The following is a 24,493-nucleotide window of genomic DNA, read 5'->3' on the forward strand; positions in this document are numbered from 1 at the left end:
GGCATGGAGAACTGGGGTGTCCTGTGTCTAAGAACATTGTCAACTAACAAAGGAAGATTGGAGAAATCCTGGTATTGGTAGCCACAGGCATCAAGAACACCTCCTGGGGCTAGAGAGATAGCTTAGCAGTTAAGGCATTTGCCTGCAAAACCTAAAGACCCAGGTTTGAATCTACAGAACCCACATAAGCCAGATACACATGATGGTACATATTTCTGGAGCTCATTTCATTTGCAATGGCTAGAGGCCCTGGCACACCCATTCTGCCTGTTCTATCTTACCTTCTGACGGCTGGGGTTGAGGATGGGCACATAGGACAGTGAGCATAAGGATTTGTCTATATTGCCCTTCATTAAAGATTTTTATGAAGCATGTTGAAAATAAATAAATAAATAAAAAGCTGGAAGTGGTGGTGCACGCCTTTAATCCCAGCACTCAGGAGGCAGAGGTAGGAGGATTGCTATGAGTTCGAGGCCACCCTGAGACTCCATAATGAATTCCAGGTCAGCCTGGGCTAGAGTGAGACCCTACCTTGAAAACCCCAAAAAGAAAAAAAAGTTAAGGGCTGCCAAAATGGCTTAGCAGCTATGGTGCTTGCCTACCAAGCCTATGGATTCACATTTGACTCCCCAGGTCCCACATAAGCCAGATGCACAGTGACACAAGCATGCAAGGTCACACATGAGCACAAGGGGGCGCATGCGTCTGGAGTTCAACTTTAGTGGCTGGAGGCCCTGATGCGCCAATTCTCTCTCACACATTTAAAAAAAAAAAAACAAACCAAAAAGACTCAAGGGAAGCTGGGCCCTGACTCAAGGGTCTACAGGTGCCCCTGGCCAGTGCCTGGGGCAGGAGGCAGTCCTGGAAGTGAGGCAGATCCGCTTAGACCATTCTGGGGACCATTCTGGAGGTGAAGTTGTTCCCCCGTGACTGGGGAGGCAGGGAAACACTGAAGATTTAGGCTTTGTGTGGGTATGCATGCAAGTATGCAATCTCATGCATGTGGGCAGGCATGGAGGCCACAGGTTGGCATTAGGTGTCTTCCTTTAACACTCCCACCTCATCTGCTGAGACAGGCTTCTCACCTGGATCCAGAGCTGATTCACTTACCCCAGGATCCTCCCATCTCTGCCTCCCTGGCACTAGGATGATGCCTGGCTTTTGTATGGGTGGTCAGGTCCTCACATGTGACCATGAGTCTAGAGTCTATGTTCTACCAACTGAGCTAGTAAGGCAGGCCCTCACATTTGAAAGACAGGCTCTGTACCTGATGGGCCATCTCCCCAGCCCTGAGGCTTTTTTGCAACTGAAGAAAAACTGCTCCAGGTAGTGGAACAGCATAGGATAGGGCCTGTAAGGCAGAAGAACAGCAATGCAGCAAGTCCACGTTATCTGTGGCCCGGGGCCCAAGTTTGTGTCTTCTTCCATCTTGTGCAGAAGAGAGCATACCTGCTTGCTTCAAGCATCTGAACTTCTTTATTGAAACATCATTGCTGTTTTCCAAACAGAAGGCCAGACAGTAGAACAGTGGAACAGACCCAAAGGGATGGGCCCCTTGGCTGGGAACACACCCCCAACCTGGAGGACCAACCTGGCAGCCTCTGCCCCTCCCGGACCCCTGGGACTTTGGCATAACGCTGATGGGAGGGAGCTGCAGGCAATGAAGCCCCTCTACTCAAGAGTTAGACAAGAGCTGGGGAGTGGGGCCAGTGGAGGAGGAACAGCAGGGCAGGTCCCCCTGGCTGGGCAGGGCAGGAGGAGCAGCGACAGTGGAGGACGTCAGGAGCTGGGGACATGTTGTCTACGTTTTGTTTTCTGTAAAGAAACCCCACAGAAGCCTGGGGGTGGTGGCAGTGGCTGGGGACAGGTCACACGCTTACATCTTTCTCATCACCCGCCTTGGGGGCGGTTTCCAGCAATGGGTCCCCAGGGCCCGCCTCCTCCCCCTCCTTGGCCTCGCTGGACTTGGAGTTGGGGACCCAGAGACCAGAGTCGATGCAGCGTTGCATGTGATACTTTGCGTCCTGTGGGAAGAGGAACAAACCAGTGAGGCTGGGCACTTCTGTTCCCTGCTACCCTAAAGCCTATCCATCACTTACTCTCCCCAGGTGTATCCAAAAAAAATGTCCCCTTTGGAAAGGACAAACCAATGTATGTGGCCACTAGCCACATGGTGCTGAAGGACTCATCAAAGGTGACAGATTGGACCCACAATTTAGCTGTGCATGCTAAGCAAATGTTTATGCTCCTAGCCCAGGAATGGAGCTCTAACATTTTTATTACACTAAGTAGTATAAGCCTAAGCTGGGAGTGATGGCCCAGGCCTAGAATCTTGGTTCTGGGGAGGCTGAGGTAGGAGTCAGTTCAAGGCATCTTAACAGCTACATAGGCCAGCCTCAGCTATAGCCCTGGATTAAAGCAAAACAAAAGCAAGGTCTAGGGGCTCACACCTTTAATCTCAATACTCTGAAGGCTAAGGTAGGAGAATTACTATAAATTGAAGGCCAGCCAGGATTAGAATGAGTTTCAGGTCAGTCTGAGCTACAATGAGACCCTACTACAAACAAACTTCCACAAAACAAACAAACAAAAAAAAGAGTTGGGCATGTATCAGTGCAGAGTGCTTGCCTAACATGTATGCAGTTCTTAGTTCTGTCCCCAGCACTGTATAAACCAGACATGATGGTACACACTTAAAATCCCAGCACTTGAGAGGTAGAAGCAGGAGGATCAGAAGTTTAAGGTTGGGGCTGGAGAGATGGCTTAGCAGTTAAGGCGCTTGCCCTCAGGTGAGAAGCCTAAGGACTCCTGTTCAATTCCCCAGGACCCACATAAGCCAGATGCACAAGGTGGCACATGCGTCTGGAGTTCGTTTGCAGTGGCTGGAGCCCTGCCATCCCAATAAATAAATAAAATAATTAAAGAAAAAGCAAGCAAGAAAGTTTAAGGTCACCTTTAGCCACATAGCCAATTTGAGCCTCTGCTTGGGCTATATGAGACACTGTCTCCAAAAAAAACAAAAAAGTCAGTCTAAAACAAAACTGAGCAAGTATTTTCTTTTTCTCTGCAATGCTGAGGATGGAACCCGGTCTACAAATTCTCCACCAACTGCTACTCTCCAACCTCTTTATTTTTTGCATGTGCATAATGTGTGGTGTTTGTGGTAATACTCACAGCAATCCTCCTACCTCAGCCTCCCAAATGCTAAGATTAAATGTGTGTGCTTCCACTATAAACATGCTGTCTTTTCTCTCTCTCTTTTTGTCTTTTTGTGTTTTTTTTTTTTAAGGTAGGGTCTCACTTTAGCCCAGGCTGGAATTCACTCTGTAGTCCTAGGCTGGCCTCAAACTCACAAAGATCCTCCTAACTCTGCCTCCTGACAGCTGGGATTAAAGGCATGTGGTAGTTTGAAGCTATGGCCCCATAAACATAGGCAGTTTGATTAAATGTACTTGAGCCCATAGCAGGCAGATTCCTGCTACAGGGGCATGTTCCTGGGGATGGATCTGAGTCCAGCTCTAAGGTATACGGAGAGCAGTTGGAGCTCCAGAGGTTCTGCTTGAAGATGTTGCTGGTTTCTGGCCCCCTTTTTTGTTGTTGTTGTTGTTTTGTTTTTCCAGGTAGGATCTCACTATAGCTTAGGCTGACCTGGAATTCACTATGTAATCTAAGGGTGGCCTACAACTCATGGCAATCCTCCTACCTCTTCCTCCTGAATGCTGGGATTAAAGGTGTGCGCTACCACACCCCACCAAAATTTTTAAAAATATTTTATTTTTATTGATTTATTAGAGAGAGAGAGAAAGAAAGAAAATGGGCACACCAGGGTCTCCAGACACTACAGATGAACGTCAGACACGTGCACCCCCTTGTACTTCTGGCTAATGTGGGTCCCGGGGAATGGAACCTGGGTCCTTTGGCTTTGAAGGCAAATGCCTTAACAGCTAAGCCATCCCTCCAGCCCCAAATTAATTTTTTTAAATGTCAATTTCTTGGGCCTTGGGGTGTGACTAAGGAATTAAAGGAGCTTGCTTGCAAACTCTGCCATCCTGGAGATCAGGGAGTTTGTTTGTTTGAAAAAGTAAGCTCCTCTGTACTATGCTGGGTACATAGGTACTCAATCAACACGAGTGTCCCTGCTGGACAGTGTTGTGAGCCTGCCTCTTCCATACAGAAACGCAGGAGGACACCTGCTGATTGCACATGCACCCCCACATGCCCCCACACACAACTTGCCCCAAAGGGCCCTGGGACTCACAGTGGGATCCATCTTGCTGATAGCATCTTGGAGCATCTGTACATCCTTCACGTCAAAGCACTTCTGGAGCTCCTGGGGGTACAGAGGGGTTGAGATTAGGGCTGGGTCTCCATGGAGGTGTTTGTTTGGTGATGTCACTCACTGGGCACCCGCCACCCACCGGGAACCCCAAAAGACACACCTCGGGAAGGGACTCGTAGACCTCCACAGGGTCCAAGCCGCCGGGACCCAGCCGCTTCTTGCGCTCCTCCTCCTCATACTCCTTCATGGCCTTCTCAATGCGCAGCTTGGCCCGGCCTCGCACGCGCTCCTTAAAGGCTTCCAGTTCATACTTAAAGCCCTCCATATACTGGCGGTCAGCCGTCTGTGGGAAATGGGTGTCAAACACTGGACAGGACCCCACCACCCCAGGTCAGGGAGACCTGCTTAACTCTGGAGGCTCTCTGGGCCTCACTAAGTCTGGTCCTGAATTCTACAATGGGCATCTTAAGGCTTTTCTTGCCCTCTCCTTTACTCAGTGCCCCCACCTGGTACCTTTTAGGCCCATGCACTAAAAACCATCTACCTGCACCAGCCTCAACTACACACCCATGACACCATGCCATACAGTGTGTAGAGGGATTATAGGTACTCTGTCCTGTTCTTCGTGTTTTGTGGTGTGCTCATGTGTGTATGTGTGTGACAGCCAGAGGCTGACTTTGAGTGTCTTCCTCGATTGCTCTCCTACTCTTTGATACAGGGCTTCTCATGAACCTACAAATAACAGATTAGGCTAGCCAGCAAACCCAAGAATTCTTTTGTCTCCACCTCTCCTAGACCTGGCTCCCCAGCCCCACCCCCTTGTTTTTGTTTTGTTTTTTTTTGTGGCAAGGTCTCACTCTAGCTCAGGCTGACCTGGAATTCACTCTGTAGTCTCAGGCTGGCCTCGAACTCATGGCAACCCTCCTACCCCTGCCTCCCAAGTGCTGGAATTAAAGGCTTGTGCCACCATGCCCAGCTTAGACCTGGCATTTTATGTGGGTGCTGGAGACTTGAAGTCAGGTCCTTCTGCTTGCACGACAAACACTTTACCCATTTAGCCTTATCCTTGGTCCTTTCACAGGTACTTCACAACCAATGTGGTCACATCTTAGACTGTGCCTACAACCAGCTTTGCCCTCAGGTTCTCCAATCTCAGAAGAATATCTACTCAGGACAAAACTCCCCACCCCTTCAGGCATCTCTAACTCTGCCCTCCACCACCATCAGGACCTTTGCTATCTTTGTTTTTACAAAGGTCCACATTGAACATGTGCCCAGTCCTAACACAAAGACCTGTCTCATAAATAACCTGAAGTTTTCATTGCAGAGATTCTTCACTACCTTGGCTAGGTTTATTCCAAGGTATTTTATTTTTTATTTTTTGGTTTTCTGAGATATGAGTCTCACTTTAGCCCAGGCTGATGTGGAATTTATTATGTAGTCTCAGGGTAGCCTCAAACTCACAGAAATCCTCCTACCTCTGCCTCCTAGTGCTGGGATTAAAAGCGTGCGCCACCAGGCGCAACCTATTTATTTATTTTTTGCTTGACAATAAATATTTTAATATTTGTTTCTTTTTTTGTTTTGTTTTGTTTTTTGAGGTAGGGTCTCACTCTGGTCCAGGCTGACCTGGAATTAACTCTGTAGTCTCAGGGTGGCCTTGAACTCACGGTGATCCTCCTACCTCTGCCTCCTAGTGCTGGGATTAAAAGCGTGAGCCACCAGGTGCAACCTATTTATTTATTTTTTGCTTGACAATAAATATTTTAATATTTGTTTCTTTTTTTTTTTTTATGTTTTTCAAGGTAGGGTCTCACTCTGGTCCAGGCTGACCTGGAATTAACTCTGTAGTCTCAGGGTGGCCTTGAACTCACGGCGATCCTCCTACCTCTGCCTCCCGAGTGCTGAGATTAAAGGTGTGCACCGCCACGCCCGGCTATTTGTTTCATTTTTATGACGACAAATAATTTTCAAGTTTATTTCCTTTTTTGTTTGCTATTTAAATACAATACGAAATCATTTTTTAATGCAATTGTGAATAGGAGTGATTCTCTGATTTCATCCTCTGTGTGTTTGTTGTTAGCATATAGGAAGGCTACTGATTTCTGTGTGTTTATTTTGTATTCTGCTAACATGGCTATAGGTGTTTATCAGCTCTAACAGTTGCTAATAGAGTCTTTAGGGTCCTTTATGTACAGAATCATGTCATCTGCAAATAATGATAACTTGGGCTGGAGAGATGGCTTAGCGGTTAAGCGTTTGCCTATGAAGCCTAAGGACTCCGGTTCGAGGCTCGGTTCCCCAGGTCCCACGTTAGCCAGATGCACAAGGGGGCGCACGCGTCTGGAGTTCGTTTGCAGTGGCTGGAAGCCCTGGCGCGCCCATCCTCTCTCTTTCCCTCTATCTGTCTTTCTCCCTGTGTCTGTCACTCTCAAATAAATAAATAAATAATGAACAAAATATATATATAAAAAAAATAATAATGATAACTTGATCCCTTCCTTTCCAATTTGTATCCCTTTTATGTATGTCTCTTGCCTTATTGCTATGGCTGAGACTTCTAGTAATATATTAAATAAAAGTGGGGACAGTGGACACCCTTGTCTTGTTCCTGATTTTAGTGGTAAAGCTTCAAGTTTTTCTCCATTTAGTATTATGTTGGCTATAGGCTTGTCATAAATAGCCTTTATTATATTGAGATACATACCTTCTATTCCAAGTATCTGTAGGACTTTTATCATAAATGAATGCTGGATTTTGTCAAATGCTTTTCTGCATCTAATGAGATGATCATGTGATTTTAGTCCTTCAGTCCATTTATACAGTGTATTACATTTATCAATTTGTGTATGTTGAACCATCCCTGCATCTCTGGGGTAAAGCCTACTTGGTCAGGGTGAATGAACTTTCTGATATATTCTTGTATTCTGTTTGCCAAAAATTTGTTGAGAATTTTTGCATCTATGTTCATAAGGGAGATTGGTCTGTAATTTTCTTTTTTTGTTCTATCTTTGTCTAGTTTTATTATCAGGGTGATGCTGGCTTTGTAGAAAGAGGCTAGTAGGATTCCTTCCTTTTACATTTAATGGAGAAGTTTGACAAGCACTGGTGTTAGTTCTTCCATGAAGGTATGGAAGAGCTGATAAGACGCAAATAGCCATGTAGCAGGATGCAAAATAAACACACAAAAACCAGTAGCCTTCCTAGATGCTAACAACAAACACATACAGGATGAAATCAGAAAATCACTCCCATTCAAAACCGCATCAAAAACAATAAGTATCTTGGAATAAACCTAACCAAGAAATTGAAGTAACTCTACAATGAAAACTTTAAAACCCTCAAGCAAGAAACTGCAGAAGACACTAGGAAATGGAAAGACATTCCATGTTCTTGTGTCGCAAGAATCAATATTATAAAAACAGCAATCTTACCAAAAGCAATCTACACATTTAATGCAATCCCCATCAAAATTCCAATGGCATTCTTCACGGAAATAGAAAAACAATCCAAAAATTCAACTGGAAGCACACAAAACCTCGAATATCTAAAACAATTTTGAGCAACAAAAATAAGGCTGGTGGTATCACCATACCTGATATTAACCTATACTACAGAGCCATAGTAACAAAAACAGCATGGTACTGGCACAAAAGCAGACACATAGATCAATGGAACAGAACAGAGGACCCAGATGTAAGTCTGGGCAGCTATAGCCACCTGATCTTCAACAAAAAGGCCAAAAATAATCATTGGAGAAAAGATAGCCTCTTCAGCAAATGGTGCTGGGAAAATTGGATATGTATCTGTAGAAGGATGAAAACAGATCCTTATCTTTCTCCAAGCACAAGACTTAGGTCCGAATGGATCAAAGACCTTAATCTCTAAAACTGCTAGAGAAAAAAAGTAGGGAAAACCCTTCAACATATTGGTATTGGCAAAGACTTTCTGAATATAACCCCAATTTCTGAGGAAATAAAACCACACATTAACCGCTGGGACCTCATGAAATAGTAAAGATTTTGTGTGGCAAAAGACACTGTGAACAGAGCAAAGAGGTAACCTACAGAATGGAAGAAAATCTTTGCCATCTATGCATCTGATAGAGGATTAATATCTAGGATATACAAAGAACTCAAAAAACTAATAAGAAATCAAACAAACCAATTAAAAAACAGGCTATGGGGGCCAGGCGTGGTGGCACATGCCTTTAGTCCAGGCACTCGGGAGGCAGAGGTAGGAGGATCGCTGTGAGTTTGAGGCCACCCTAAGACTTCAGAGTGAATTCTAGGTCAGCCTGGGATAGAGTGAGACCCTACCTCGAAAAACAAAAACAAAAAACAAAAAACAAAAAAAAAAAAAAAGAAGGGCTATGGGGCTAGAAGGATGACCTAGTGGTAAAGGAGCTTGCCTTCAAAGGCAAAGGACCCAGGTTTGACTCTTCAGGAACCATGTAAGCCAGATGCACAAGGGGTAGACACATCTGGAGTTTATTTGCAGTGGCTGGAGGCCCTGGCATACCCATTCTCTCTCTGTCTCTCTCTACCTGCCTATTTCTGTTTATCTCTCTCGCAAATTAATAAATAAAAATAAAATATTTTAAAAAATGGGCTATGGAACTAAATAGAGAGTTCTCAAAAGAAGAAATACAGATGACGTATAAACATCTAAAAACTGTTCTATATCCCTAGTCATCAGGGAAATGCAGATTAAATAAAACTACGTTGAGATCCCATCTCACTCCTGTCAGATTGGCCACCATCATGAAAACAAATGACCATAAATGGTGGCGAACATGTGGAAAAAGAGGAACCCTTCTACACTGTTGGTGGGAATACAATCTGGTCCAGTCATTGTGGAAATCAGTGTGGAGGTTCCTAAGACAGCTAAAAACAGATCTACCATATGACCCAGCTATAGCACTCCCAGGCATATATCCTAAGGACTCATCTCACTACCTCAGAGATACTTGCTCAACCATGTTTATTGCTGCTCAATTCACAATAGCTGGGAAATGGAACCTGCCTAGATGTCCCTCAACTGAGTGGATAATTAAGATACTGCACATTTATACAATGGAGTTCTACTCAGTGGTAAAGAAAAATAAAGTTATGAAATTTGCATGAAAATAGATGGGTGTGGAAAGTATTATACTTAGGGAGGTAACCCAGGCCCAGAAAGCCAAATGTCACATGTTCTTTCTCATATCTGGAGCCTAGCTACAAACGATTGGACTTCTATATGAGTAGGAATAAAACTCAGTAGCAGAGGCCAGTAAGCTTGAAAGCACATATAAAAGGAAGAGAAAGGAAGGGAGGGGGGTACTTAATAGGATGGTGTTGTATATATGTAAGTAGAAGAACAGATTAATGGGAGTGAAAAGGCCCAAGTGAGGTCAGGGGAAGAGACTGAATAAAGGAAATGTAGACGGAGGGCTAATCAGAATCTAAGAGTATGTAAGTAAGTCATATGGAAACCTACTTTTTTGGACACTTGAACACTTGGGAGCCATAGATTGTCATTAGAAAATTTTCAGTGCTGGGGATGGGATACCTTCCAGTGAGTTGTTGGTCAGGAAGGTCTCTGATACCCCAAAACATAACAGGCCATTCCCGAGGCCCTTGGTTTCCCACCAGGAATAGATGGTAAGACCCTATTGCTGAAGACTCCACATACTTGGGCTGCAAGGTCAGAGAAATCCTGCTGGAGCTGAACTGAAAATTTCTTCCTTGTAGACCATCTGATAGAAAGCTGGAAAAAAAGCCGGGCGTGGTGGCGCACGCCTTTAATCCCAGCAGAGGTAGGAGGATCACCATGAGTTCAAGGCCACCCTAAGACTACATAATGAATTCCAGGTCAGCCTGGACTAGAGTGAGACCCTACCTCTAAATACCAAAAAAAAAAAAAAAAAAAAAAAGGAAAGCTGGAAAAAGCCATGCTGCTTGCAGTTCAATGTGAAACAGAGAAATCACCAGTGGAGATTGCAAGACTTCAAATAGGCCAGCCAGGCTAAATAAGCCAATGGGTGCAATAGTGGCATGTCTGTTAGTGGGTAACTAGTTGTTCTCCAATTGGACTGGAGGCCCGCTCCATGGGAGGGAATACACACCCCTGATACTGAAAATCTACAACAAGGGTAGTCATGAGCCCTAGGGCTGTAACATCAGCTAGTGTCTGCCTAAATGTATACACGATGCTTACCAAACTTCCCAGTAGGCACTTCTCTCAATGCTCATACACATATATTAATGCTACTCTCACTTTTGGTTAGAGAAGCTTCTCTTTTCTGATGGCAATGACCTTGGGATGACTCAGAAGGCACCATGGTCCTAAGAAGAGACAGAGGAGTACTCAGCACTGAAATATCTCTATCATATATCAGGGTCCATGTGGAAGAGGTGGTGGAAAGAATGTAAGAGCCAAAGGAAGGGTAGGACTCTTTACAACATGCTCCTCCAGACACAAAATGGCCTGGATATCCATGACCTCACAGTGCCTGACACTGCCTACATAACACCATCATAACAGGAGGAAAAGATCATGACATCAAAATTAAAGAGAGACTGATTTGGAGGGGGAGGGTATATGATGGAGAGTGGAGTTTCAAAGGTGTAAGTGGGGGTAGGGAAGGAATTACCATGAGATATTGTTTACAATTATGGAAATCGTCAATAAAAATAAATAAATAACCTGAGTTGGGCGTGGTGATTCATGCGTTTAATCCCAGCATCTGGGGGGTAGAGGAAGGAGGACTGCTGTGAGTTCGAGACCACCCGGAGACTACCAAGTGGATTCCAGGTCAGCCTGGGCTACAGTGAGACGCTAACTGGAAAAACAAAAATTTAAGAGCACTTTCTGCACAATTTGAGGACCTGAATTTAATTCCCTAGCATGAGGGCTAGAGAGATGACTGAATTAAAGTGCTTGCCTGCAAGCAATTCCCTAGTACCCAAATAAAGTACCCAAATGAAGCCAGATGCATAAAGTGACACATTCATCTGACGTTTGTTTGCAGTGGCTAGAGGCCCTGGCATACCCATTCTCTCCCTACCTCTCCAATTTGGAAATAAATAAAATGCTTTTTAAAAACAGCACAGCCCTGTGAACCTGTAACATCAGTACTGAGTGGGTTGCAGACAGGAGGATCACTGGGGCTCCCTGGTCAACCAATCTAGCAGAAAAACAGGGTCCTCAGGGAGTGTCTCAGTGCAGTAAGGCAGAATAGTGATGGTGAACACTTGATATCTTCCTCTGGCTTCCACACGTGTGAACATGGGTAATGTGTGTATACCACACACATCAAATAATAAATAAATAACCCAACCAGGTGTCACCCTATCGCTTGTTACCTTTCCATCACACCCAAGCTTTCCTGACGTATGTTCAGACTACAGGGTCCTGAGTGGGTGTGAGCACACATCTGTCTCCCCCAGACTATGGGATGCTCTGCTGGGAGGGGCTCATACCTTAATCTTAGTGAAGAACTGGCGGAAGCATGCCCGGGGGTCCACCTTCAGGCTCTTGGCTAGCTCCAGGATGAACTGCATGACCATGGTCTGGTGGGCCACCTGCTCCATGAGTGCGCACTTCTGCAAGGAGGAGGGTACAAAGAGTCATGGCATTACCAGGTGGTGACCCCAGGGAAGGGCCTTTCCACAGCCCCAGACTCCACTTACTTCTTCTACTTCTAGGTCAATGCACCAGATAACCAGGTAGTTGGCTGTCTCCTCACATACGAGGTGGACATTGTCAGACAGGTACTTCTGGCTGTCATCCCAGCGGTGGAGCATGCCTAAAAGCAGGGAGGTATTGGAAAGGTCCTGGAAGGTAAAAGGGCCCTGCCTCCCACTTGGAGCCTCATGCAGAACTTACCAAAATGTTTGATCTGTTTCTCATACTTCTCCACAAATGTTTTGTGTTTCTGCTCCCTCACTTCTTCAGAGTCTTCCTCCACCTCTTCAGGCTTGGTATTGACCATACTCTGTGACAGGGTGAGAGGGGAAGTGGGCTGGGACCCGGCTGCAGAGCGCCCAGAGCGCGGGGGCCGTGGCCTCCTCGCCCATCCGGTCCACAGAGGTGCTGGTGGCTGCGCTAGGTGCATCAAAGTGGCAGGAGCATGACCATGGGCCTTCGGGCAGATCAGAGGGGACTGATGGGGTGCTACATCAGCCTTGACCCCCAGAATATCCTCCCTACCTCACCCATCTCCCATGGTATGATTTACAAAAAACGTGGGAATATTGGGGATAGAACCCAGCACACACCTTGCTAAAGCCATCTTTGCTGAGTGTGTCCACATTCCAGGGCATATTCTTCTCTTTCTTGCGCATCTCCTCAAGCTTCTGCTCCCAGCTCCGCTCTTCCTTGCGCAGCTGCTGAGCCTCAGCCTGCAGCCGCTCCAGCTCTGCCTGGCCGCCCTCAGCCACCTCCAGCTCCTTCAGCTTCCGCTGACACTCGGCCACCTTGCGCTTGCACTCCCGACAGCCTCGGTCCAGCTCCTCCTTCTCCTTCTGGAATTGCTCCATGCGCTCCACCCGGGCCTGATGGGCAGGGGCAGGCAGCAAACAGCTTTCAGGAAACAACCCTAGTGGGGGCTCCCAGTCTTTGTGTCCTGGCCGACCAGCTTCCACCCTTACTTCTCATACCGGTCAGGGCACCTGGAGTCAGCAGACACAGCCTCAGTGGTCCTCTTCCACTCAAGAGCACAGCCCTGGCGTTACCTTATTTGCCTCACCTTTTTGGGGAGGAGGGGTTCTTTCTCTCTCTCTCTCTTTCCTTTTTGTTCGGTTTTTCGAGGTAGGGTCTCACTCTAGCCCAGGCAGACCTGGAATTCACTGTGTAGTCTCAGGGTAGCCTCGAACTCAGAGTAATCCTCCTACCTCTGCCTCTTGAATGCTGGGAGTAAAGGCGTGGGCTCAAGAACTCTTAATTCTAGGACTCAGGAGACTGAAGCTGGAGGATCAGGAGTTCAAGGCCTATCAGGGCAATTCAGTGAGACGCTGTCTTGACATAAAATTTAGGGCTCATCAGTAGAGCTGGAAGCTTTGGGTCTCATCACCAGTGCTGGAGGAAAAAAAAAACCAAAAAACCGAACAAACCAACCCACAGTAATGAGATGCTAGACCAGTCCCCACTCTCAGACTACATTGGGACCCCCTTCCCTTATATCCTAAGCTATCTCTGTCTAAACTCCTACAAACACCTCAAACTCCATGGCAAAATGGGAACTCAGCGTCTTACCCTGCAGAACAACTCTCCTTCATGAGAAGCCCTATCTCTGACCTGCAGCTCTACCTCCTGGACTCGTTTTCATGTCTACAGAGCTCACACCTGGATCTCAGTGGCAGCCACCTGCCTGCTCCCATCACAGGACATAACTCCTCTTCCCCACACAGCTGGGGGGTAGCCTACCTTCACTACTTCATTTTGGTCCTCATCAGCTCCCTCAGCCCTTGGCCTGCTCTATTACAGCAGCTGGCTTAGCCCAGAGGAGTGCCAATGCCTTAAACATTGACCCTCTCACCCACACTCTAAGGCTATGGGCGGTGTGTGTGTGTGTGTGTGTGTGTGTGTGTGTGTGTGTGTGTGTGTGTGTGTCTGAAATCTGTCTCTGGCTACAGCCCTTTCCAACATCCTATCTGGTCTATTCCAGTCACCAGATTCCTCTGTAGGACAACTCCTCTCAGCTTCCACACAGTTTTCTCCAAGTGTCCCCAAGATCCACTCTGGGACCATCAGGCCATGTGACTAAATGCTGAGTTTTCAGGCCTGTCCATGTGTACCATGTACTGGCTAACACTGCACAGTCCAGCCCTAACTTCTCATGGTGCACACACATGTATCTGCAGAGGCAGTGCTCCATGCACAAACACAGAGGCAAGCACTAGAAGTCCCCTTCCATTGCTCAGCACAAGTTTTCTTGAGATGGAGTATCACACAGATTCTGGAACTTGCTATTCTCCGGCCTCTGCTCTCCTCAGCATGACTGGAGTTACAGATGTGCATATATCAGACCATGACCTCCAGTGAGATAGATTCAGATATAATGCCTGACAAAGATTTAAAAAAAATTATTATCTCTATGTTAAAAGAAACAACCTCCTGAAGGAATCCCAAGAGAACACAGGAAACCAACTTAATGAAATAAAGCAGTCAATACAAGAGATGAGTAAGGAAATAGAAATAACGAGCTGGTGTGGTAGCGCACGCCTTTAATCCCAGCACTCGGGAGGCAGAGATAGGAGTTCGAGGCCCCCTGAGAATACAGAGTGAATTATACGTCAGCCTGGGCTAGAGTAAGACCCTACATCTTTAACTATCAGAGACATGCAAATTAAACCTACTTTGAAAGCCAGGGGAGGTGCTGGGGTGCACACCTTTAATTCCAGCACTTGAGAGGATGAGATAGAAGGAGCACCATGAGTTCGAAGCCACCCTGAGGCTACATAGTGAATTCCAGGTCAGCCTGGGCTAGAATGAAACCATACTTCTGGGGGGAGGGGGGAGAGTATTGGGCTGGAGAAGATGGCTCAGTGGTTAAGGTGTTTGCCTGCAAAGACAAAGGACCTTGGTTCAATTCCCCAGGACCCATGTAAGCCAGATGCACAAGGAGGCACATGCATCTGGAGTTCATATGCAGTGGCTGGAGGCCCTGGCGTGCCCATTCTCTTTCACTCTCTCTCTACCTCTTTCTTTCAAATAAATAAAGAAGATAAATTTAAAAAAATGGATGGCATGAATAAGCTGTATGGAAACTTTTTTTTTTTTTGATTATAGCATACTTACAAGCCATGGATTGTTATGAGAAAAATTTCAGTGTCAGGGACTGGATACCTTCCAGTGAGTTGTTGGCCAGGGAGGTCCCTGATGCCCCCAAAACATTATAGATCATTGCCAAGGCTCTCGGTTTCCCACCAGGAATAGATAGTAAGGCCTTACTGCTGAAGACTCCACATGATTGGGCTGCAAGGCCACTGAGAAGTCCTGCTGGAGCTGAGCTGAAGACCTCCTCCCTATAGACAGAAAGCTGGAAAAAGCTACATTGCATGCAGTTGTATGGGAGAGAGAAGTCATCAGTGGAGATAAACTACAATGGATACTGCAAGCCTTAGGTTGGGCCAGTCAGGCCAAATGAGCCCATGGGTACAATAGTGGCATGTCTGCTATGGGGGAACCAACCACAGGAGGGAATACATTCCTAGTAACAAACACCTATGAAAGGAGAGGTCATGAGCCCTAGTGGTGCAATGTTTGCTGGTGTCTAGCGAAATGTATATATTATTATTATATTATGTATATATTACTAAACTGTCCAGTAAGCATTTCCCTTCACATTCATACTCATATATTAATACTAGTCTCATTTTTGGGTTAGAGAAGCTTCTCTTTTCAGATGGCGGTGTCCTCTGGGATGACTCAAAAGTCGCCATAGGGCTGAGAAGTGAACAGAGGAGTGTTGCGCACTGAAACGTATCTATTACGCCCTCCAAGTCTCCAGGGTCCTTTGTGGAAGAGGTGGAGGAAAGAATATAAGAGCCAAAGGAAGAGTAGGACTGCTTACAATGTAGTCTTCCAGATACAAAATAGCTTGAATATCCATGATCTCACAATGCCTGGTACTTCCTACACAGGACTCTCATAATAGGAGGAAAAGATGATGACATCAAGATAAAAGAATTGGGTGTAATGGCACTGTGGCGGTTTGATTCAGGTGTCCCCCATAAACTTAGGTGTTCTGAATGCTAGGTTCCCAGCTGATGGAGATTTGGGAATTAATGCCTCCTGGAGGGAGTGTATTGTTGGGGGTGGGCTTATGGGCTTTATAGCCAGTTTCCCCATGCCAGTGTTTGGCACACCCTCCTGTTGCTGTGTTCCATCTTATGTTGGCCAGGGGGTGATGTCCACCCTCTGCTCATGCCATCGTTTTCCCCTGCCATCGTGAAGCTTCCCCTCAAGCCTGTGAGCCAAAATAAACCTCTTTTTCCCAGAAGCTACTCTTGGTTGGGTGATTTCTACCAGCAATGCGAACCGGACTGCAACAGGCACACACCTTTAATTCCAGCACTCGTAAGGCAGAGGTAGGAGGATGGCCATAAGTTCAAGGCTACCCTAACACTACATAGTGAATTCCAGGTCAGCCTGGGCTAGAGTTAAAATCCTACCTCGAAAAATCAAAAAAATTCCCTCTCTCTCTCCCTGCCAATTTCTCTCTGTCTCTCTCAAATAAATAATAAAATGGTTTTTTTAAAGGGCTGCAGTAAGCACTTCTCTTAATGTTCATACCCTTATATTAATGCTACATTTTTGGTAGAGAATCTTCTTTTCAGATGGCAGTGACCTTGGAATGACTCAGAAGACATCATGATGTTGAGAAGAAGTGACAGGAGTGCTCAGCACTGCAATATCTCTATCACACCTTCCAAGTCTCAGGGTTCATTGTGGAAGAGGTGGTGGAAAGAATGTAAGAGCCAAAGGATGGGTAGGACTCCTTACAATGTGCTTCCTCCAGACACAAAATGGCCTGGATATCCATGACCTCACAGTGCCTGACACTACCTACACAAGACCATCATAATAGGAGGAAAAGATGATGACATCAAAATAAAAGAGAGACTGATTGAGATGGGGAGAATGGAGTTTCAAAGGGGAAAGTGGGGGAAGGGAGGGTATTACCATGGGATATTTCTTTATAATCATGGAAGTTGTTAATGAAAGAAAAATTTTGAAAAGAAAAAAAAAAAAATGCCGGGCATGGTGGCGCACGCCTTTAATCCCAGCACTTGGGAGGCAGAGGTAGGAGGATCACTGTAAGTTCGAGGTCACCCTGAGACTCTATAGTGAATTCCAGGTCAGCCTGGACTAGAGTGAGACCCTACCTCGATAAACAAAAAAAAAAAGAAAAAAGGGGCTGGAGAGATGGCTTAGTGGTTAAGCACTTGCCTGTGAAACTTAAGGATCCTGATCCAAGGCTTGATTCCCCAGAACCCATTTTAGCCAGATGCACAAGGGGGCGCACGCATCTGGAGTTAGTTTGCAGTGGCTGGAGGCCCTGGCGCACCCATTCTCTCTCTGCCTCTTTCTCTGTCACCCTCAAATAAATAAACTAATTAATCAACAACAACAACAACAAAAGGGCCGGAGAAATGGCTTAGATACTTGCCTGCAAAGCCAAAAGACTCAGGACCCACATAAGCCAGATGCACAAGGTGGCACATGTGTCTAGAATTTGTTCACAGGGGCTGGAGGCTCTGGCACAACCATTCTCTCTCTCTCAAATAAATAAATATATAAATAAATAAAATATTTTAGCCAGGTATGGTGGCTCACACCTTTAATCTCAGCACTCAGGAGGCAGAGGTAGTAGGATCGCCATGAGTTTAAGGCCACCCTGAGACTACATAGTGAATTTCAGGTCAGCCTGGGCTAGATAAGACCCTACTGGGATAAAACAAACAAACAAACAAACAAAAAAAAAAATGGAGGAGAAGGAAGAAAGAAGAAAAGCAGTTAGCTAGGTGTGGTGACACACTCAAGTCATCCCAGCCACAGTGGTTTCAGGAGACCCTGAGGAAGCAAGGGAAAGAGGGAAGGAAAAAAGAAAGAAAGCCACATATGACAGCTCTCACTTTTTGTTGTTGTTTTGTTTTTCAAGGTAGGATCTTGCCCTAGCCCTGGCTGACCTGGAATTTGCTATGTATGTAGTCTCAGGCTGGCCTTGAACTCACAGTGATCCTCCTACTTCAACCTGCCTGTGCTGGGATTAAAGGCCCAGTGGCTCTCATTTTTAACCCTAGCATTGGAGAAGCAGAGGTAGGAGGATCCCTATGAGTTTGAGGCCAGCCTGGGGCTATAGAGTGAGTTCCAGGTCACCCTGGGCTACAGTGAGATCCTGCCTCAAGAGAAAAATAGAGAGAAGGGAGGGAGGAAAGAAGGAAGACAGACAGAAGGAAGGAAAGGAGAGAGAGAGGGAAAGGAAGAAGGGAGGGAGACAGAGGGAGGCAGTGAGGGACAGACAGTAGAGAGGAGAGGAGAGGAGAGGAGAGGAGAGGAGAGGAGAGGAGAGGAGAGGAGAGGAGAGGAGAGGAGAGGAGAGGAGAGGAGAGGAGAGGGGGGGACGACAAGTAAAGAAGTGGGAAAGAGAAGAAAAGGGAAAGAAGGGAAGGAGGGCAGCTCAGGGCCATCACTTCCCTGTCCCTACAATGGGCCCCTGTCCCTTTGGAGCTTTCTTCATATTCACCAAGGGACTCTCAGGTCAGCACCATGGTGGCCCCCAGGAAGCAGCAGGCAGTGACTAAGCTGCTGGCTTCAGCTGCATGGCCACCACTCTCCTCAGTGTCCTCTGAGTGGCCACTAGGGAAGCCAAAGCTAAAAAAAGGGCCCATGGCACTGGCAAAGGCAATAGCCTCAGGGCCCAGTCTTCACATGTTCCCCAGAGGGGCTGTAGCAAGCTGGCCTGGACAGAAGAATGGGAAACAGAAAGGTATGGTGTCACTGTCCTCCTGCCTTAGAGTCAGGGAAACCAAGGATGGCACAACCTCAACAAACAGCTCACTGGAAGGAGCCAGACAAAAGCCACAAATGGCAAATCTGGCCAGAGTCCATAAGCTTGGGCTGGGGAGACCTCCTTGTTCCCTTTATAACATTATAGAATTTGTTTTAGCAGTACTAGGAACTGAAACCCAGGGTCTCACACACATTATGTGTCCTACCACTGAGCTACATCCCAGCCTTTTTCTTTTTTTCAAGGTAGGGTCTCACTCTAGCCCAGGCTGACATGGAATTCACTATGTCATCTCAGGGAGGGTGGCCTTGAACTCATGGAGATCCTCCTACCTGCCTCCCAAGTACTGGGTGGGATACTGGGATTAAAGGTGCTTCCACGCACGGCCTTTTTTTTTTTTTTTCACTTTTTGAGACAAGGTCTCACTAAGCCTTGAACTTGTGATTTCCTGAGGAGTTGGATTTACAGGCAGGTAACACCAGGCTCTACTGGAAATCATCTTGTTCAACAATTATATTGTTAGTTAGTTGTTGGTTGCCCCTGCACCCCTAACCCTCCAACTAGGCAGGGTCTCATTGTAATCCAGGATGTCCTGGAACTCACTCTGTCTTTTTGTTTATTTTTTGTATTCCTTGGATAGGGTCTTGCTGCTCTAGCCCAGGCTAACCTCATTTATTATGTAGTCTCAGGGTGGCGCTGAACTCACAGTGATCCTCCTATCTCTGACTCCCAAGTGCTTGGATTAAGACATAAACCACCATGCCTGGCCTTGATGGTTTTTATCTTTTTTAAAAAATTATTTATTTATTTGAGAGAAAGAGGAAGAGGCAGATAGTGAGAAAAAGAGAATGGGCATGACAGGACCTCTAGCCATTGCAAATGAACTCCAGATGCATGTGCCCCCTTGTACATCTGGCTTATGTGGGTCCTGGGGAATTGAACCAGAGTCCTTAGGCTTTGGAGGCAAACACCCTAACCACTATGCCATTTCCCCAGCCCTTGATGGTTTTTGAGACAGGATCTCAAGTAATCACAGCTGCCCTTAGCCTTACGATGTAGCTGAGGCTGGCGGGACTTCCTGATCCACCTCCCTCTACTTCCCAAGTGCTGGGATTTCAAGCATGTCCTACCACACCCAGGCTGGAATCTGTTTTTTAAAGTACCAGAAGAGACTGGAGAGATGGCTCAGCCATTAAGGCACTTATCTGCAGAACCTAAGGACCCCAGTTTGATTCCTCAGTACCACGAAAAGCCAGATACACAAAGTAGAGCATAAGTCTAGAATTTGTTTGCAGTGGCAGAAGCCCTGGCAGGCCCATTGTTGCTATCTGCCTCTCTTTCTCTCTCTCATATAAATAAAATATTTCAAAGTACAAGCAGAGGGCAGGGTGGTGTTCAGTCTCAGTAAAGCCTTGCCATGCAGATGGGCGGGCCTGAGCTTGGATCGTCAGCATCCACATAAAAGCCAGGTGCAGTGGCATACACTGTAATCTCAATGCTGGGGAGGCAGTGACAGGAGGATCCCTAGGGCTTGCCAGCTAGCTCCAGGTTCAGTGAGAGACCCAGACTCAGTAAATAAGGTAGAGTGTGATTAAAGTGGACACCTGATTTAAACCTCTCTCTCTCTCTCTCTCTCTCTCTCTCTCTCTCACACACACACACATTTTTATATATATGTGGGCCCACAGGCATGCACATATGCACATGTAAAATAGACAAATAAGCTTGGTATGGTGGCACAGAGGTAGGAGGACTGGAGTGAGTTTGAGGCCAGCCTGAGAATACATAGGCAATTCTAGGTCAGCCTAGGCTAGAGTGATACCTTACCCTCAAACTACTACTGCAACAACAAGACAAATAAAACAACAAGAAAGAAATAATGATAACAATAATAATTACTGGGGTTGGAGAGATGGCTCAGAGTTTAAGACATATGCTTGAAAAGTATTTTGAAAGTATTGAACCCAGGTTCAATTCTCCAGTACCCAAGTAATGCCAGCTGCACTAGGTGGCAAATTTGTTTAGAGTTTGTTTGCAGTGGCTAGAGGCCCTGGTGCACCCATTCTCATTCTCTCCCCTTCTCTTGCTCTAAATAAATAAAATAATTCCTGCCCCAAGACTGTTCTGTTATAGATGCTAAATTAAGCAAGGCCAACCTCATCACAATGGAAGGTGGTGCATGGATCCTACTCGTATTCTTGGATAGGGAGACAAGCACAGAACAGTCAGGCTCCTGCAAGTCTCAGGGCTCCCCACAAATACAAAAGTGCTAGAATCTGAACCTTGGTGGTCAGGCCTCTGCTAGAAGGCTCTGAGCCTCACCCCATCAGAGTCCAGGGCAAGCTTGCTGGTTTTGGAGCTTGGGTGGAGGCACTGAGGACCCCTGCCTCCCCTCCTTTCCACTGTAGCCACAGCAGCAGATTAGGCATTGGTTTTGTGCCAGGAGAAGGGTGGCCTCCCACCCAGCAAGTCAAAACTGTTTTCCACACAGTAGTAAGATTAACCTCTTTGTGTAACAGAAATAGGTGTTCCCAAGAATAAGACTTCAGAGCTTTGCGGAGGTCTTAAATATTTCATAATAGATTATTACACACAGCAAGAAATAGAAGTGCTAGAACTTTCTACCCACACTCCACTGGTTTGCCTGACAGGTCTACCTAGGGAGCCTAGAAAATCTGGAGGTGGGACTGGCATCCTGATATAGGAACTGATGCTGTTATCTGAAAAGGATCAGAAAGGATCTTCTAGAAGCTTGTTAATGTCTTGGAAAGTTCACTGAACCACACCTCCAGCTCACCATTAGGTCTTAGAACCATCCTACTGGCTTGAGGGAACTGCTGGCAGGAAAAGGAGTGATAGGGCATAGGTCACTTACAGCCCGGGTCCTAAGGTCTGATCTGAGAGGGTCTGTTGTAGCTAGACTTAAAAAATGTGTAGTGAGGGCTGGAGAGATGGCTTAGCAGTTAAGCGCTTGCCTGTGAAACCTAAGAACCCCGGTTCGAGGCTTGATTCCCCATGACCCATGTTAGCCAGATGCACAAGGGGTGCACATGTCCTGGAGTTCGTTTTCAGCAGCTGGAGGCCCTAGGGTGCCCATTCTTTCTTTCTGTGTCTGTCACCCTCAAATAAATAAATAAACATTTAAAAAAGAAAGTTAAATTTAAATACACTATGTAGCTGAGGATGATCTTGAACTTCTGTTCCTCCTGCCTCCACCTTCCAAGTGCTGAGATTACATGTATGGCCACTTAGGTTTGTTGTTGTTGCTGTTTGTTTTTTTGAGGTAGGGTCTCATTCTAGCTGAGGCTGGCCCAGAATTCACTATGTAGTCTCAGGGTGGCCTGGAGCTCACAATGATCCTTATACCTCTGTCTTCTGAGTGCTGGCATTAAAGATTTTTATGCTGTTCTGGGGATGGAACCCAGGGCTTTCCTGCATGCTGGGCAAGCACTAGCTGAGCTACATCCCCCTACCCCTGTTTTGTTTTATTTATTTGAGAGAGAAAGAGGCAGATAGAAAGAATGGGCACACTAGGGCCTTTAGCCACTGCAAACAAACTCCAGATGCATGTGCTACCTTGTGCATCTGGCTTATGTGGGTCCTGGGGAACCGAACCTGGGTCCTTTGGCTTTGCAGGCAAGTGCCTGAACTGCTAAACCATCTCTCCAGTCCTCCAGTCCTGTTTTTTTTTTTTTTTTAAACACCGGATCATATGTACAGCAAACTGGCCTAAATCCACTATGTACATGAGAATGCCTGATTCACTTGCTTCCACTTCCCAAGAGTTGGGATTACAGGTGTGTGTCACTATGCACCATGCCTGGCAAGCATACTGATTTTGGAGTTAGACCAAGAGGGTGTCTGGGTTATATAGGGACAATCTGAACCCCAGATTAGGCTGGGAACAGAAGTAAAGCAATCTGAGTTTGGGGTCCTAACATTTGGGTTTTCATGGCTGGCCAAAGCTCATACAGTAAACCAGAGGGGTGAGCGGTGATGGGGGTCTACAAGACTATGGGAGTAGTTCTGGTCAGGCCGGAAGCTGGAGTAATGAAAAATGGGGGCTAGAGGAGGTAAGGCTAAATCCTTTGGAGCTGAAAATCTCATCTTTAGAGGAACAGGTTCTAAAATTCAAAGGCTAGGTGGAACTGAGGTCTCTAGTGAGGCATGAGTTTCCACTCTAAGAAGGGGATCCTGGGAGGGGATTGAGGCCCCCAAGCCAGGAGCAAGAATCAGGGCGTGAGATACAGTTTCTACTTCAGTTTGGACGAGTGAGGGTGTCTGGATCAAGGATCTGTACGAGTATATCTGGTCAAGTCCCCGGAAAACAGTTTCAAGGACAGAATCAAAAATAATGAGGACTCTCAGAGTTGTGGGAAAGTCTGCTTGGAGACCCTAAATAACAAGTGGGCATTATCCATACGGTTAGGGACCATCCAACAGAATTTGGCGGGCAGACTCTGAGAAAGTCTAGTTCGTGTAAATGAAAAGTCGCAGGCAGGTTTATGGAGGCGCCCCCAAGGGTCTGTTTCAAAGTCTAGAGTATGAAGAAGCTCTTAAGAGTCAATAGGAAGTCCCACGTAGAAAGCTCGGGGAGATCTCAGACATGGCGGGCAGGGATTCAGGATCCCAGTCGTACTGGAGTCTAGGAATTGAGTGGAAAAGTCCAAATTGTGAGATGGGAATCTCAGATGTCAATCACGGGGTCGCGGGGCAGCTAGAGATCAGAACTCTAGTGCGGGGTCCTGGGAGTGGGGGGAAGGGGATGAGTGCGCACGCTCTACCTGGTGCCGCCAGCGGAAGAGGCTGGCCGTGTCGATGTTGGGGTGCGTCTCGTCTTCATCATCCGACACTTCGATGTGGTCCCACACGCTGTAGTCCACCATCTTGCCTCGGCGGCCCAGCCCGCTCCGGCTCGGGGTAGCAGGGGCCGCGGCGCCAGAGAATCGGCTCGCGGAGCCCCGCCCCTTCCGCTTCCGCCCGGCCTCCGCCCGTCCGCGCGTGACGCCACGTCCTCAGTAACGGCGGCGGCGGCCCTGGCAACCGGGTACTTCTTAAAGGGCCGGCGCCAGGGTGAGGAGTCGCGGGTTTTCCCGCCGAAACTGGGGTCGGTGGAGCCCCGGCACTTTTCTGCACCTCCTTGGTGAACAAACGAGACCTTCTCTCCTGCCCCCGGCGATGAGCGTCTGAGGTGGACCCAGGGGACAGCGGAGGAGGGGAAGAGCCCTCCGGGCCACGCCAGCCCGAGCCCACGAAGGCAGGCGGGACCCGAGCTAGAAGACTCGGCCCCGCTCCGAGGCCGGGCGCCGAGCCGTGCTCGCGGGCTAGAGAATCCTTCCCATTCCCACGGCTTCCTATCCTGGGAAGATCAAAGTGACGCCGTGCAGCGCTGGCCCTGGGTGGCAGGTGACTGAGGTTCCGCCTCGGGCTCGGACCTCAGCCTGCAAGTCCGCTTCTCGCTGCGGCTAAGTGCCCTTGAGCACAGGCCCTCCTTCCGGCACCGCCGCGGCTCCCGGCCGCGCGCGGCTCCGACGCCGCTCTCCGCGCACGGCCGCCGGGTGTCGCTGGCGTGTAGCCCAGCGGCCAGAGCTCCTGGCGCTGCGCCCAGTTGGTCATCCTCTACTAGGGCTGGGAAAGGGGTTCTCTTAGTTGTCCGCGATTTGGGGCAGCTTGTAGCCCCTCCCTGTTCGTCTGGACCCCTAACCTGCTGGGGC

At 47.3% G+C, this 24,493-nt stretch overlaps 1 protein-coding gene across 1 annotated transcript; it reads right to left on the reverse strand.

Annotated features, from left to right (window-relative positions):
• Positions 1–1,457: 1,457 nt before the first annotated feature.
• Positions 1,458–23,751, reverse strand: Cdc37 (cell division cycle 37, HSP90 cochaperone). The gene is made up of 8 exons (XM_004667450.2): positions 23,564–23,751; positions 12,544–12,819; positions 12,152–12,260; positions 11,956–12,071; positions 11,746–11,868; positions 4,440–4,622; positions 4,259–4,330; positions 1,458–2,024 (listed from the first exon to the last, which is right to left on the reverse strand). Exons 1-8 carry the CDS (start codon positions 23,663–23,665, stop codon positions 1,869–1,871), a joined length of 1,137 nt encoding a protein of 378 aa, XP_004667507.1. The 5' UTR covers positions 23,666–23,751; the 3' UTR covers positions 1,458–1,868.
• Between the last annotated feature and the right edge of the window lie 742 nt (positions 23,752–24,493).

This window comes from Jaculus jaculus, chromosome 2 (assembly GCF_020740685.1).
Source record: "Jaculus jaculus isolate mJacJac1 chromosome 2, mJacJac1.mat.Y.cur, whole genome shotgun sequence".
Classification (NCBI taxonomy): Eukaryota; Metazoa; Chordata; class Mammalia; order Rodentia; family Dipodidae; genus Jaculus; species Jaculus jaculus.

What these genes read in the sequence shown, in the direction of transcription:
- Cdc37 (XM_004667450.2), bottom strand. Translation starts at nt 23,665, where the DNA reads ATGGTGGACTACAGCGTGTGGGACCACATCGAAGTGTCGGATGATGAA. An exon ending in GCAAAGATGGCTTTAGCAAG is followed by an intron (nt 12,261 to 12,543) that starts GTGTGTGCTGGG and finishes ACCCTGTCACAG; the next exon opens with AGTATGGTCAATACCAAGCC. An exon ending in TTGACCTAGAAGTAGAAGAA is followed by an intron (nt 11,869 to 11,955) that starts GTAAGTGGAGTC and finishes TCCTCCTTGCAG; the next exon opens with AAGTGCGCACTCATGGAGCA.